Here is a 12,890-nt window from a genome sequence, read left to right on the forward strand (position 1 = left end):
GATGATTGTAGCCCGATGTTCGCCATGCTTGCCAACAACCGAGGCGATTCCGTTTTAGAATCAGTTGCGTGCTTGCTTTGTTCAAGTGCCCGTTCGAAAGTGAGTAATCTCAATATAACCCTCGACGGAGGGAAACGGAAAACATGGAAAGGATGTCAAACAATGACGCGCCTATCCCATGCGATTCCTCGTTTCTGAAGAGCTTGAAACGAAACAAGTCAAAGGTGAAGGAAGGGAGAACACGGAACGCTGAGTGCCAGAACTTCGGATGAAGGCTGATGAGAGGCATGAAGGTGTTGGCTTCCGGAAGAACACCTCCATGTCGAACGACAAACTCACCCCCCAAAACGACGACAGTCGTGCCATCATGATGTTTCGGGGTGTATCCGTCATTGGCGGTATCGAGAATGCGCACGTGTGAAAGTAAAGCCAAAGAGAATAGGCACCAAAAACCCCGGACTGATATGGGCTCTTTATAAAGTGTCGTTGGGTGCGCGTATGTGCCAACTCTATGAGCTAGTTTGAGTGCATTTGAGGCTGATTCGCAGCGGGAGCGCGCATTGCGGCTCTCGTCGTTGTTGGGGTTTGCAGCCACCACCGACGCGCCTGAACCGATCTCAGTCTTCTCGGTCTTGGCGCTGGCGTGAGTCTAATCCGCAAGAGATCTAGTTTGTATAGACCAGAGAAGGGTCTTGCGGATGTTGCCGAGAAGGAAGTCGACTATCGCGTGTCGAAGCTAGTCTGAATTGGTGTGTGGTATTGCTAGCAGGCCTCGTATCGTATGTGAGACCGGATCGACGCGGAGTTGTCTTGGCTGTGCAGAGGCTCATTCTTTGGGAGTGTTGATAAGTGGTGAGGATGGAATTGGTATCAGGATGTTGTTCCGGGTGGGTTTGGCTTGTGTAACAGGTTTCTAGAGGTGAAGATAGTGACGACTGACTTGGGTGTAAATGTTGGACGTGTTTTATGGAATTAAAAAGTTGTACATCTTGAGAAGAAAACCGAGACTTCCACAACCACGCTTGTTTTCCCATCCTGAAGATGGAATCGTGATTACATGACCGAAGACCTTTAATTTCCGTAATATAAAGTCTCGAGAGATCTTGACTGTTGCTGTTACCAACCGAATGGAGTTCAGTAGCTGAGCGGTATTCTCTTGGGCCAGAGCCTCCCGTTCGTCCAAGAAACGTCCAAGACGGGTATGGGAATCGAGTTCGCAAACCATCTTTGCTCTCCTAAAGAGATTCTCAAAGGAGGGAAGGATTACGGATGAAAATGAGAAACATCGTCCACTTTGCAGCGACGCGTTGCCGCCTGCTCATCTTGCGCGGTTGTGGGGGTTGAAGAGTGCTTGAAAGGTGTGATGCCCAACTAGCTCCCTCTAGCATCCAGAGAGAAAAGCTTAGAGGTAGTGGTATAATAGTGCGAGACGATGTGGGTAGAAAGCTGATGCGGGGATTCCGATGATCAAAGATACTCGAGGATCATGAGAGAAATGGTATCGTCGTGCGTGGTATCCGGGACATCGTTGGCAGGTCGAGGTTCCATTCTTTTCCCTGAATAAGCGGACTAGAGAGAGAGGGACGGAATAGTAAAACAAGTTGAAGGGGCGAAGGACAGGAGTTGATGAGATGGCAGCCGTAATACCTCTGTCGGATGCCCACTAGAGAGGGTGAGGGGGGAGAAGGGAGTATTTCGAAGAACGAAATATGCAACAACTCAACAACAGAAGCGAGAGAAGTAAACAGAAGGGTTGGTAATTGAGCATTTTTGCCACCCTACCTCGAGTTATATACCTTCGACCTTCCCGCAGGAGAGTAAGGGCGCCCGGCTCGGCGTGCCCTATCCCGCCTGTGCAACCTCCGTGATCTGCATCTCTGGAAACCCGATGCAGACCTTACTGGGCCTCTATTGGGCTGTTGCTTGCCTTGCGGTGTGTGTGTGTGTGTGTGTGTGTGTGTGTGTGTGTGTGTGTGTGTGTGTGTGTGTGTGTGTCTGTCTGTACATATGTGTGTATGTGTGTGTTCCATCTGGCGCCCCCTGCCTACATCAGAGCATGCAGTATCGTGTCTGGGACATGAGAGAGGCCAATCCACACCACGCACACACTCACACGTACGCGTAACGCAAAGACAAGAGACAGAAAAAAGGCCCTTGGGAAACTTTCCGATGCCCAGCTCTGGGTGGTCAGGTTCCTGGAGCACAGCATGGATGGTGGCCCTTACCCGTAAGAAGGAGGGAGTAAGCAGAGACCAGGTCTCGATGACCGCAGTGAGAGGATAGGAGATATCACGGACATAACAAAGACTGCAAGGTAATCAGAGAAGAAGAAAGAGATTCCGTCCATCGACAAAGAGGAAGGGGACTTGAGGTAAGGAATGAGAGGTAGCGTTTGAATGCTCATCTAAAGCTAGGAAGAGAAAGCCGAGTGATACCCTTCCAGTCCGGTCAACTTGACTGGAACTATGTGATCGGCTCTAACAATGACAGTAATAAGTCGAGAAAAGGTAGAGGAGTTGGGAAAGAGTTGGGAAAAACAAAGATTAGGAAGGATTCCGGGATACGATGCCGGAAAGAAGGGGAAACACCAAGTCTCCTTCCTATTCGTCACGGCTCCTCAACCGCCCTTTCCCCCCCAAACGGAGCTGACGCAAGTCATACCACAGCGGCACCGAAGAAGCTTGACCGCTTCCAATCTTACCTGCCCTCTTACACAGGTTGTAAGGTTTGGTCGAGGAGCCGTGGGAAGGGGGAACGGGGGAGACTGTACGCCGGGAAACGAAACCCCCGGAATACTTGGCCAAAGAGAAGATGAACGCTGGCGTTCATGGACTTTTTCCCCCAAAACTCTACCCAGTTCACCGGAACCACGAACTGACTGGGCTGGCCTGACTAACCCAAGCAGAAAATTGACTGGTTCCCATCTCCACGGGTTCGCACAAAACGAAACCTACCAAGTACGGGAAGACGGGATTCTAGCGGGATCCGTCGAAGAACCCGGTTGAAACATACAGAGCCGTGACAGGTGTAAAAATAAATAAATAAAATGGGAGGCCTTGTGGTCTGTTCGTCTCCATTAGTATGGTCTTGGAGATATCACCACATCACGGGCGTGTCTGACTGTTCTCCTTTGAGGGCGTGAACTTCGAAAGTAGGTACAGAGAGGACCAGAGATGGACAAACCACGGTCTCTCGGATATAATTTGATTCAAAAAGTAATCATGTTCGGTCTCGTTTCCACGTCTCATTCGTGGGTTCATTGCGATGGGATTTGAGGTTCTGTCCCAAGGCCCCAAAGGTCCAAGATCCAAGAGAGAGGAAAAAGAGGGGATGAAAACGAAAAAAGAGGTCAACCCGGGGAAGCAGCCCAAGAGCTTGGGTAACTTGGTTCCAAGGATCACCAAGAAAAGGTAAACCAAACAGCAAAAAGTCAAAGAGAAACTTGGAGAGGGAGACACTTCCAGTCAGCAATGGAGGGAAGAAAAAATATGCCCTCAATCCAAACTCTTGATTCGTTCAAGACAAGAGAGAAAAAGCGGGATGTGCGTGAGACATTGGTGCTCCTCCTCCAACCCGGTGAACGTCACCTTTTGGTTCGTCTCTTACCTTTCCATGTTCGTGTCAGAATCTGTACGCCTCGGGCAATGGCTGAGCGCGCGGCGGGGACGTGTGTAAGCTTGGTACATGAGGTATATGCGCGCGCGCGCGTGTGTGTATGTCCGCCGATGCGCGCTTCCATCCAATTACGAGATGCTGCAAGCACGACCTTGTTTGCCTTTCTACTTACATGCCTGGCTGCTGAGAGCAAAGACGGGCAGACATACATACTTGCACATAAGTCATGGACACGTAGGGAGGTAGAGAGGGCGTGATTGTATTCGATGCCTGATAACTCTGATAAGCAAGACAGCACGACAAGACAGATAGACATCTATGAATGCCCGTGGGTTACGGATGTTCGGACTTAGGAGGGCAGTCTGCATCTGCGTTGAGGATACAATCAACGGCTTCATGGACTTTTCATCATGTCCAGATCGGATAGATTACACAATTCTCGGGGACTCTCAAAGGATACTAGGCAATGTCCCTTGGTCTCCGGGTTCTAGAGTTGAGCCGTTCCCCGTCTCGGATCATGAACGGAATCAACTGGCTCTGTGATCCTAGAGGATTAGGATAGTCTAACACGTATGATGGAATCCAAGTGTCAGGCCTACGTTGTAAATGATGGAATGGTACTCCAGGGATCTAGTTCGCTATGATCAACTAGTACATCAAGTAACTAAAGCATGCCCCAACTTTACTCATCCTAGTTGAATGAACCTCTCAAAGGCTGCAAGAAGATTGAATCTGTCCCAATGCCCGGGGACCCGATAAACCTCCAACGGTCAAGACATCTCAAAGGAGACAGAAACTCACATCTCCCAACGCAAGATCTCCTGATCCTCAAGCGAGATCTCCTGATTATCCCGATAAACTTGAGATCGAAACAAAACTGGACGAAAAAAGCCCCCCTCAAAAAACATACCTATAGAGAGACAACAGTAAATACAGCCGGCATGGTTCGACCGAGACATGTCCTCCGAGCCGAGCGGCATAGGAATAAACCACAGGCCTGGGGCCGGGAGAAAAAACGCCTTTCTCGTCCATTCGTCCCATACATACCCTTTCCCGACGTAGGGCAGGAAAGAAAAAGAGGCCCCCCGTACTGACCAAGCGGCGCGCCGGCACTACGGGAACTTGGATAAAGTTGGATCTGGCAGGAGCCAAGATGCGTCCTGCAGAGAGGGGGGCGTGTCAGATCTACGGAAAGTAGGTTGTTCATCTTATTCCGTAGTCCTTGGGGGGTAGAACGATAGGGTTCCTTGGTCTTGAAAGTCAACAGTCCACGTAGGACAGAGGACGGAAGGTGTGCAGATGGAAAGCCATGGCCAGGAAAAAGACAGGAAGCCCTGTACGCCCGATGTTCGGACAAGCATGCGCCAGCCAAGGACCGAAGTTCGGGTGGTCAGACAGAGACAAGACGCCCGACTTTGAGATTGTGAGGGTAGTTCTGAGAATATGCCCGTTGATGGGGCTGAAAGCTTACGCCTGGTGTTGAGTCGCGAGTGGACAGTAGAGATAACCAGCCATGCTCCAGTCCGCATAGGGCCGAATGCACTTCCTTGATCAGGCCCTCTGAGACATTGGGGACACAGTCAGAAGCAAAAAATAGGATAGAAGAAGACTCCTCCACAGACTATATGACGGTTTCACCAACAGGGGGGATCGGTAAAGCTGATGAAGAAGCTGTTGGACAACGTAGCATCGCCAGACAACAGACAACTGCAGCCTAAAGGCGTAGGCGTTTATCCTCCCCTGCGCCTCGGCAGGAAAAGAAGGAATATGCAGCCACGTCTCTTGGTTTCGTGTATTAATCCACTCGGATCGATCGCTTGATGTACGAGAGGAAAGCCCCGAAGGCTACAGATTTGGCCTCTCGGGTAAGGCGCCGGTTTGGGCTGTTATCAAATCGCCCTGCTAGACGTGTCTAGCTTGTGACTTTGGCAACAATGATGGCCTGACTACCGGATGTCAGATAAGAAAAAAGTCGGAAACCCGTAGTTGTAAGTGATTGGATAGGTCGAGATGCCAGTAGAGTTGATGTTGCCTATACCGCCAACCTTCTGTTTCCAGGACAGCAGTCTTGGACCAAAAGTCCATCTCTCGAGATGCCCGTAGAACCATGAGAAAGATCAAAGACCTGTCTTGTAAAGGGACAAGATCGAATAGGTGATCTGAGAATTCGCCTTCCGAGGCAAGTCGGTTCGAACCCTAGAAACACGTCTGAGATTAACAAAATATCCCGAAGAACGCAGCACCTAGTGTCAGGGCCTATTTACTAGAACCCGGTGTCAAGCAAAATTCCCCTATTTCTCGACGTCCACCCAGAAGAAGCGGCTTACAAACACTGATTCGCGCTGCTATAGCAAGGACAGAGCAAGTCCAATGCTCAATCGAGCCCGAGCTTGTTCGCATACAATCAGTTCCAGGGGCTTCTATTTCGAGAGAAACGCTAACCGCGGAAGGATATGATCGCAGAACTGAGGTGTTCCTCCGAGAGGATTACGAGGAGGTTGTCTCGACTAGACCGGGAGCACGTCCGGGCCATAGACTTGCAGAGTAGCCGAGCGACCGTGGGGAAGACACTTGGCGGCGGGGGACGTTCTGGAAAACGATCGGTGCTACGGATGGGAGTGTGCATATAGGACAGAAGAATGTCCACCGAATCGGCGAATGGCTAGTACCACAACATCCAGATGGAAGGGAAGTATTGGCGGTATAAACGACTCTACTCACTGCCAAAGCTATTAGTTGGTAAACAAGAAACTGGAGGGCGATAACATCAGAGTGTCTTGGAGGCACCCCGCTGACCTGAAAGATATCTAGGTCGAGTAGGGTATTCGTGGTAACACAGAAGCGTCATCGTTTTCCGAAATAAGACAGAGATGCTTGCTGCCTAGCAGGTCCGAATCGACTGCTGTAGTGTGGGATGGTTGTAGGTACCTGGGTGATGATTCCTATGATATGCAGGCTTCGGCAGTTCAAGGGACCAGCACTGGGACAGCCAGGTGTCGTTTATCAGCATCACCACTGCACATTTGCAAAAAATGCAATAGTTCTGTAATCAAAACAGCGACCAACTTGGGTAAGACCACCCGCTGAGGTTAGACGCGCTAGAGGGACGAAGCAAGGCACGCCATGCAGGCGTGGTCGGACGTCCGATGGCACAGCCGCAGTCGATTTAGGAGTGGGTATTTTGGACTGCCCTTCATTCCTCCCCCCCCCGCCTTGCACACCGGCCGGGGCGTCAGGTAAACTCGCGCGCTTCTTGGGCCCACCAAGATAAGTCGGACGGGCGGGCGGCTGCAAATCATGGGCCCATTGTTGGTTGTTTGATGCAGGCAAAGCCTGCAGCGGTCGCCGTGGAAGCCGGCGCAAAGCTGCACCTGGGTTCCGGAACGGCAGCACCATCTTGGACCAGATTCGGCGTTGAGGAGCATTCCAGACCGGAACGTCGGTAGTCCAAGCAGGAATGGTCGTTTGGGCTGCCGTACTCGGACTTGGAGATGAAGTAGAGTCGCGTAGTGTTCCACCTGGACCGTTTAGGTACGGCTGGCCAACAATGGAGTCCGGATGCACGGAGAGAGATGACTCGTTATTGGCAGGAGATCCAAGGCTGTGGCTCATGGCAGCACCTTGTTGCAGAGCCTCCCGCCTGAGGTAGAGATGACGTTGATGTGTCTCACATACTGCCATCCATACTCTGGGACTCGGGAGAGTTGCGAGTGGTACAGAGACGGCGTTGGACCATACCAAGACCACAGGCCTTTTGTGGTAAATGCGATCGACCAACACCATTGCTGTTCAGCTCATGCATGGCTCCAAGAGGCTGGCTGGAGGGATAGAATCGGCATGAGACGACAGGCCGCGGCGCCGATTCCGATCGTCCGCCCTCCGGACAAATGTGAACCATCTTGCGGTAAACCAGGCCCATCACTTTACTTAGCCGGGTGCAGATTGCTATCGGAGTTGAGTACGGAGTAGTGGTGGAGGGTACTCCGGCACTTGGGCAGAGAATTGCATCCTGCCGTGGGTCTTGGCAGCCAAGCCATCAAATCTATTTCCGTGAGGAACGATTTACGATGCCCGTTTGTCTTCTGCTAGTGATTAGTCGCGTTTCGTTTCCTTTTCTTCTACTGGGGAGGGGGACCGTTGGGGATCAGCATGCGGCTAGGCACGAAGACAAGCATCGCAAGCTAAGGCCATGTCAGGCAAGGTAAGCTGTTCCCCCTAGGGAAAGGTGCGAGATGGAAAAGGGGAAGGGCGTGAATTGGGGCGTGAAATCTGGCGATGTGCTGCGATGACAGGATTCGACCCCCGCGTGTCCGGCTTGGTCGAGTGAAGCCAAAGTGAGCGAGTGAGTTCAAGATGAGGAGGCCCAGCCCCGATGTGGTGAGATGAGGTGTTGGACAAGGTGAGTAAACGCGTGTAAGTGAGTGCCAGCCAGGAAAGGATTGTCCTTGTCTCCGAGTGCCTGGGCTTGGTGAGTGCTCCCCCCACCATCTCTTCCTCCCTTCCTCCCCTCCATATTTTGGGTTGGGGCGACGGGAGGATGTGACAGTGTCCTGGGCTCGTACAACGTAGGCGCTGTGAGTCGATAATAGCCACATCACCTCACCCGTATGAACGGTGTATTCCTACCGCTGTACTGCACCGTAAAGAAGAAAACCCTTGTCGCCGGGGGCAACGGGGATAGTAGAGACAGCGGGCCGCCCTCGGACAATGCTGGCCGCTAAGGTTTGGTGGTGAAGCAGTGCCCAGTGCAGGATTTTCCAGCAGGGCACCTCAGTAAAGCACACCTAAGTGCCTGTGGTCAGTCCCATCATTGTTGATTAGTGGTCAAAACTTCTAGGGAGCCATTTGGGCGGCGCAGACTCACCGGCGATTTTGTGATTGGTTCACCTGCGACTGAATAACCGCTAGAGCATCCCACCACATCTCTTTTCTCGTCCTTGTTTTCACCTTGCCCCGTAGACATACGAGACGACGGCTCGCATCCTGTGGAAAGCAGCATCAAGGTCTATTTTGAACAATGCTCTTGTTCTAGCCGTATCCTATGCCGTGCGATGTGGGATCCCGAAGGCATGGGCAATCCAGAACAGCACTTGCAATGCTAATCGAAGAACAAACATTGCACGGCGGTCCGTCCATCGCAATCAATACCAGGAAAAGAACGACAAAGTCTGCTTGTTCTTCGTGTGCATACGATCCTGCCTGCTGCTATTGCATCTGCAAGTCATCCATTTCTGGCTTGCCGTCAAGATGAATGACTTCGAGACTCGAGGATTCGGTGGCCGCCCATTGCTCCGTCCGCACATGTACGACTGTCGCTCAGGCGTCGGGCCCGCGTTCCTCAGCTACATGAGGATCTTCGTAGATAGCCCTTCCTGGCAGAACTTCGTCGAGATCCGTCTCAAATACGGGCTTCTGCAGAGCACCACTATCTCCTCAGACATCAGTCGAACTTGGTCTTCGTTGACCATGGGGCGCCGACCGCCGTTGGGTCTGGGTGGCCTGAAGAGGCTTAAGGCGATAGCCCAAGTGAGCTTGGCTGTGCGCCACCAAGCCCGTCCGTTCACGCTGCTCAAGACGGCCGACTTTCAGGTGAGCGATGCGCCGGCTAGACGTATCTCGTCCACAGCCAACTGATTATCTGACAGCAGCGAGATATGGACCAACGTACTGTCAGCAGCTGGGATACAACCTGCTCCGAGACGCCGCATCGCAGAGGGTCCCTCTTTTCCCTGGCTGTCCATTGCGGCGGGACAGAGGCAGGCGCCAGATATTGGGATGAATGACCAGACAAGGCATGCATTCCGCATACGTGCCGCGTTAGACGTCTTTGCGAGGAATATGGCGTACGGGCCGACTAAGACCACGCCCCATTTATCCACCAGGGTGGCCAAGGCCCACGCCCCTCGCCCCTCTTTCACCACCACGAAGATGTTGGAGTTGGTAAGTCAAGACAGCAGGGAAGTGTGTAATTCTGGAAACTGAAGCTTGTCAGAGTCAGCCTGAAGAAGCAGGCGGGTGGACATTGCCTTGTGAGGCAGGCAATGAGCCGTTGCAAGTACCGGCCCATCTCAAAGCTTGCAAACTTTGACATGAGGAGACTGTAGCGAGAGCGAATTTGGGATTGTATGTCAAATCAGATAATAGTGCTGCGCTGAGCCGTGCAGTGCAGCACCGTATACCGTAACTCGCAGCTCATGGTGGTTTGTCATTGCGCCGCGGTTGTCGTCCAGATCGTAGGCCTGGTTATGTCTAAGATGTGTGTAAGTCGCCTGGGCTTGAGCCAAGATGGGTGGTAAGAGCCATGACCGGATCTGGTGTGGCCGTTGTCCGTCGGACCGTTGATTCGGATACCACTTGCGGCTTCCAGGTTATTCTGGAAAAAGGAAGAAAGGTGTCGGTGCTCAGAGTCGGGAGAGTCGATTAAGGTGCTTGTGGAAGAGGCATCTGAATCTCAGCGTAGCTGAGCAAAGGGCCCAAGACAGAGGAAAGTGAGGTATGGATCGAGTGCGTGGATGCGTGCGAGTGTCGGTCTGTTCTGTCACTGTCCGTCTTTGCCATCCGAGTGTTTCCAAACGGCATGTGCCATGTATCGGACGAAGGCGATATACTCTGGGACGTGCGGCACCGTGCTGACGCAGGCTGTTTTGCCAGCTGGGCTTGTGTTTGGTAATCGAATGTTTGGAATACAGAGTAGAGACGCAGCCGACTGGAGTGGGAGTGGCGCCTGAGTGGCACGAGTGGGAACGTCTGTTCAAACTTCAGAGCGCGTTCCTGTTCCTGCCGCCGCCGTCGCCGCCGCCGTCGCCGCGCTTGTGCTTCTTCTGCGAGAGCCTCTGGCGTGCCTGGGCGTATCGTGCATTGAGGGAATCGTGTAATTAGGTGCAGCGCGCGCGTGTTTCCGGTGGAACGGTGGAAATCAACCATGCCCACAATAGACGATGGCCTGTTTGACGGTCGAGGTCGAAGCACGGCATCCGGTAAGGTAGGGGAGATTTGGCTCGGGAGGCGGCCCATGGCACGGCGTGGCAAGGGACCTGGCAGATGGGAGGCAAGGAGATGATCTGCAGTCCCCTCTCACTAAGAAGAGGTCGATGCTCTGAACCGGCTCCAGAGAATAGGAATAAGCGTAAGGAGAAACGAAGCCAAACGAGACCCCTTGCCTCGACGCTATACCCGAAGAGGCAAGGCTGCGGAAGGGGATGCGAGCCCCGAGAGACAGTCCACGGGTGCCACGCAGCACGCTTGCCTCCCAGGTTGGCCAAGATAGGTACCTGGAGCATGTACTGCGCGTACGTACTTTGTACCGGATCCAGGTCCACGAATTAGAAGGAGGAACTTCCAGGTTTGGGAAGAACGGGAGACCTGGCGACGTTGCGAAAGGGGTCTTCCCGGAACATCCATGGCCCGCACCGCACCATACACACCTTTAGGTTTGCCTTTCACCTCCAGTCCTATGGGCTGTATCCGAAGTTCTCTCGTACGAAGTAAGGTACTGCCAAAGGTATATCGCTCGTGTACTCCGTACTGCTGTACGTATTGCTGACAGAGCATCATCGAGGGGCGAGCAGTGACTTCCATTGCCCAACGTCTGTGGACTTGTCTCTGGGTAAATGCGTTGGCTTCGTTTCTTTTGCGTACGGTCCAGTATTTGTGATGCCCTTTTGGACAAACACTGGCTGGCGAGTCTATGCTTTCCCAGATGCAGCTAAAGAATGGAGAAACAAGCTTCCCATAAAGATACCATGCTTGGTAAGGTACTCCGTGGCCGTACCTACCCGGCGCTCTGTAACCTGCATACCCACTGCGAATAGGGATGTACTCGGACTGGAGTGGTATCGAGAATATCCACTTTCCTGCTGAGGTAGGTAAGTCAAGAGACAGCTTTCCTTGGGTATTCTAGGCACCACAGTTTTCAGGTGAAGTGGAGGTACGTTCTTTTCCTGTTCCGACATGATGTGGACGGGAATAGCGCAGTGTAGGCTGATAGGAGCTGGTAGGAGACTGGGCGGTGTCAAGGTGCATGAGGTGGGCAGAAGAAGGGGAAGAAGTTCAACGACAACACCCTCACCTCACCTTGTGCGGCCATCTTCCTCTCTCTCCACTTATCGATCGGTACGTACTTGCTGGCCCTACCGGACGTGGGGTGAGGTGAGGTGAGATCGAAAAGTGGTGCTTTCCCCCTTGCCCATTTACTTGCCGGGGCCCGAGACCCCACTCTTGCACCAAAGGGGGCAGCGTTGAACAAGGGGAGAAGGATGCGATCCACCTTGCTTACCTATCCGAGTTCGGTACGTATCTCAGACAGGAACGTTCCTATCTCAGGGCTCAAGTTAGGAAGGAACGTGGAGTGCGGTGGGCGTCCGCCGACTTCCTCTCGAGAGCCGCAAGCCGCAGCCCATCACCACTTGCCCGCATCCCGTCCGCCGCCGTCAAGTCCGACGACGTCAGCCAGGGCACCTCAGCTGTTTTCTCCGAACTTCACCCAGCAACGTCTCGCATCCTTCTTCCAGCCCGTCAGCCTCTTCTGTCATCTCGACATGGACATCCATCGACAAGGGCTCGCGAAATAACCAGACATCGATATGCATTCTATCTACATCCGATGCATCAGCAACCATTACCATTGAAATCCTTCGCTTTTTCCCTTTTAAACGCCAAAATCATGATCGTCCATTGGTCCTGAAGCCCCCAAAAGGAGGGGGGGGGGGGGGGGGGGCGTGGGGCGTGTCGGTTTGGTTTCTATCTCTGGGTTCATCTCGCTTTGGCAATGTCCATGGGGATGTCCGTCGGACAAAGCGTCGACCCAGCGCCCACCCCCGCAACCACAGCCACAACCGCACACAATCCGCATCCCGTAACCCGCAATCTACCTACCCAACGTCCATCGACCCTGTTCAATCGCTGGCCATCCGAGCTCTTCTCCAGGAATCAGACAGGCCTGCCGCCCGCCGATTTGTCTGACACGCCGTTCTTTTCCATGTGGGGAATCCGCATCGCGAGCTGTGTGAGGCCCAGTCTGCGTACCCGGCCTGGCTCGTATTGCGGAGTTTCACCAGACCGTTTCTACCATGGTGCCGTACGCTGCTGCCCTGCGTGGCCATGTTTCGCATCTTTGCTCTGCTTACCTTCTTCAGTACTCTCCTCATGGCTTCTCGCGCAGGCTCAAGGTGGTCCGGTCTCGACGTCCCTCTGATGCCAGCCCTGCTCCCAGGTTGACGGCTTTCCAGCAACCTCGATTGCACCCAACGAGGTAATCTTGGGGCATACCCTTAACG

General features: G+C 53.1%; 1 protein-coding gene across 1 annotated transcript; it reads left to right on the top strand.

The window, feature by feature from the left end:
- The first annotated feature begins 8,622 nt into the window (after positions 1-8,622).
- On the top strand, positions 8,623-9,284 carry BDP81DRAFT_415278 (uncharacterized protein). Its single transcript, XM_060589443.1, has 2 exons — positions 8,623-9,204; positions 9,261-9,284. The coding sequence occupies exon 1, from the start codon at positions 8,657-8,659 to the stop codon at positions 8,864-8,866; it is 210 nt and encodes a 69-aa protein (XP_060450289.1). The 5' UTR covers positions 8,623-8,656; the 3' UTR covers positions 8,867-9,204; positions 9,261-9,284.
- The last annotated feature ends 3,606 nt before the right edge of the window (positions 9,285-12,890 follow it).

The sequence above is a fragment of the Colletotrichum phormii genome (genome assembly GCF_030913505.1).
Source record: "Colletotrichum phormii strain CBS 102054 chromosome Unknown BDP81scaffold_2, whole genome shotgun sequence".
In the NCBI taxonomy this organism is placed as follows: Eukaryota; Fungi; Ascomycota; class Sordariomycetes; order Glomerellales; family Glomerellaceae; genus Colletotrichum; species Colletotrichum phormii.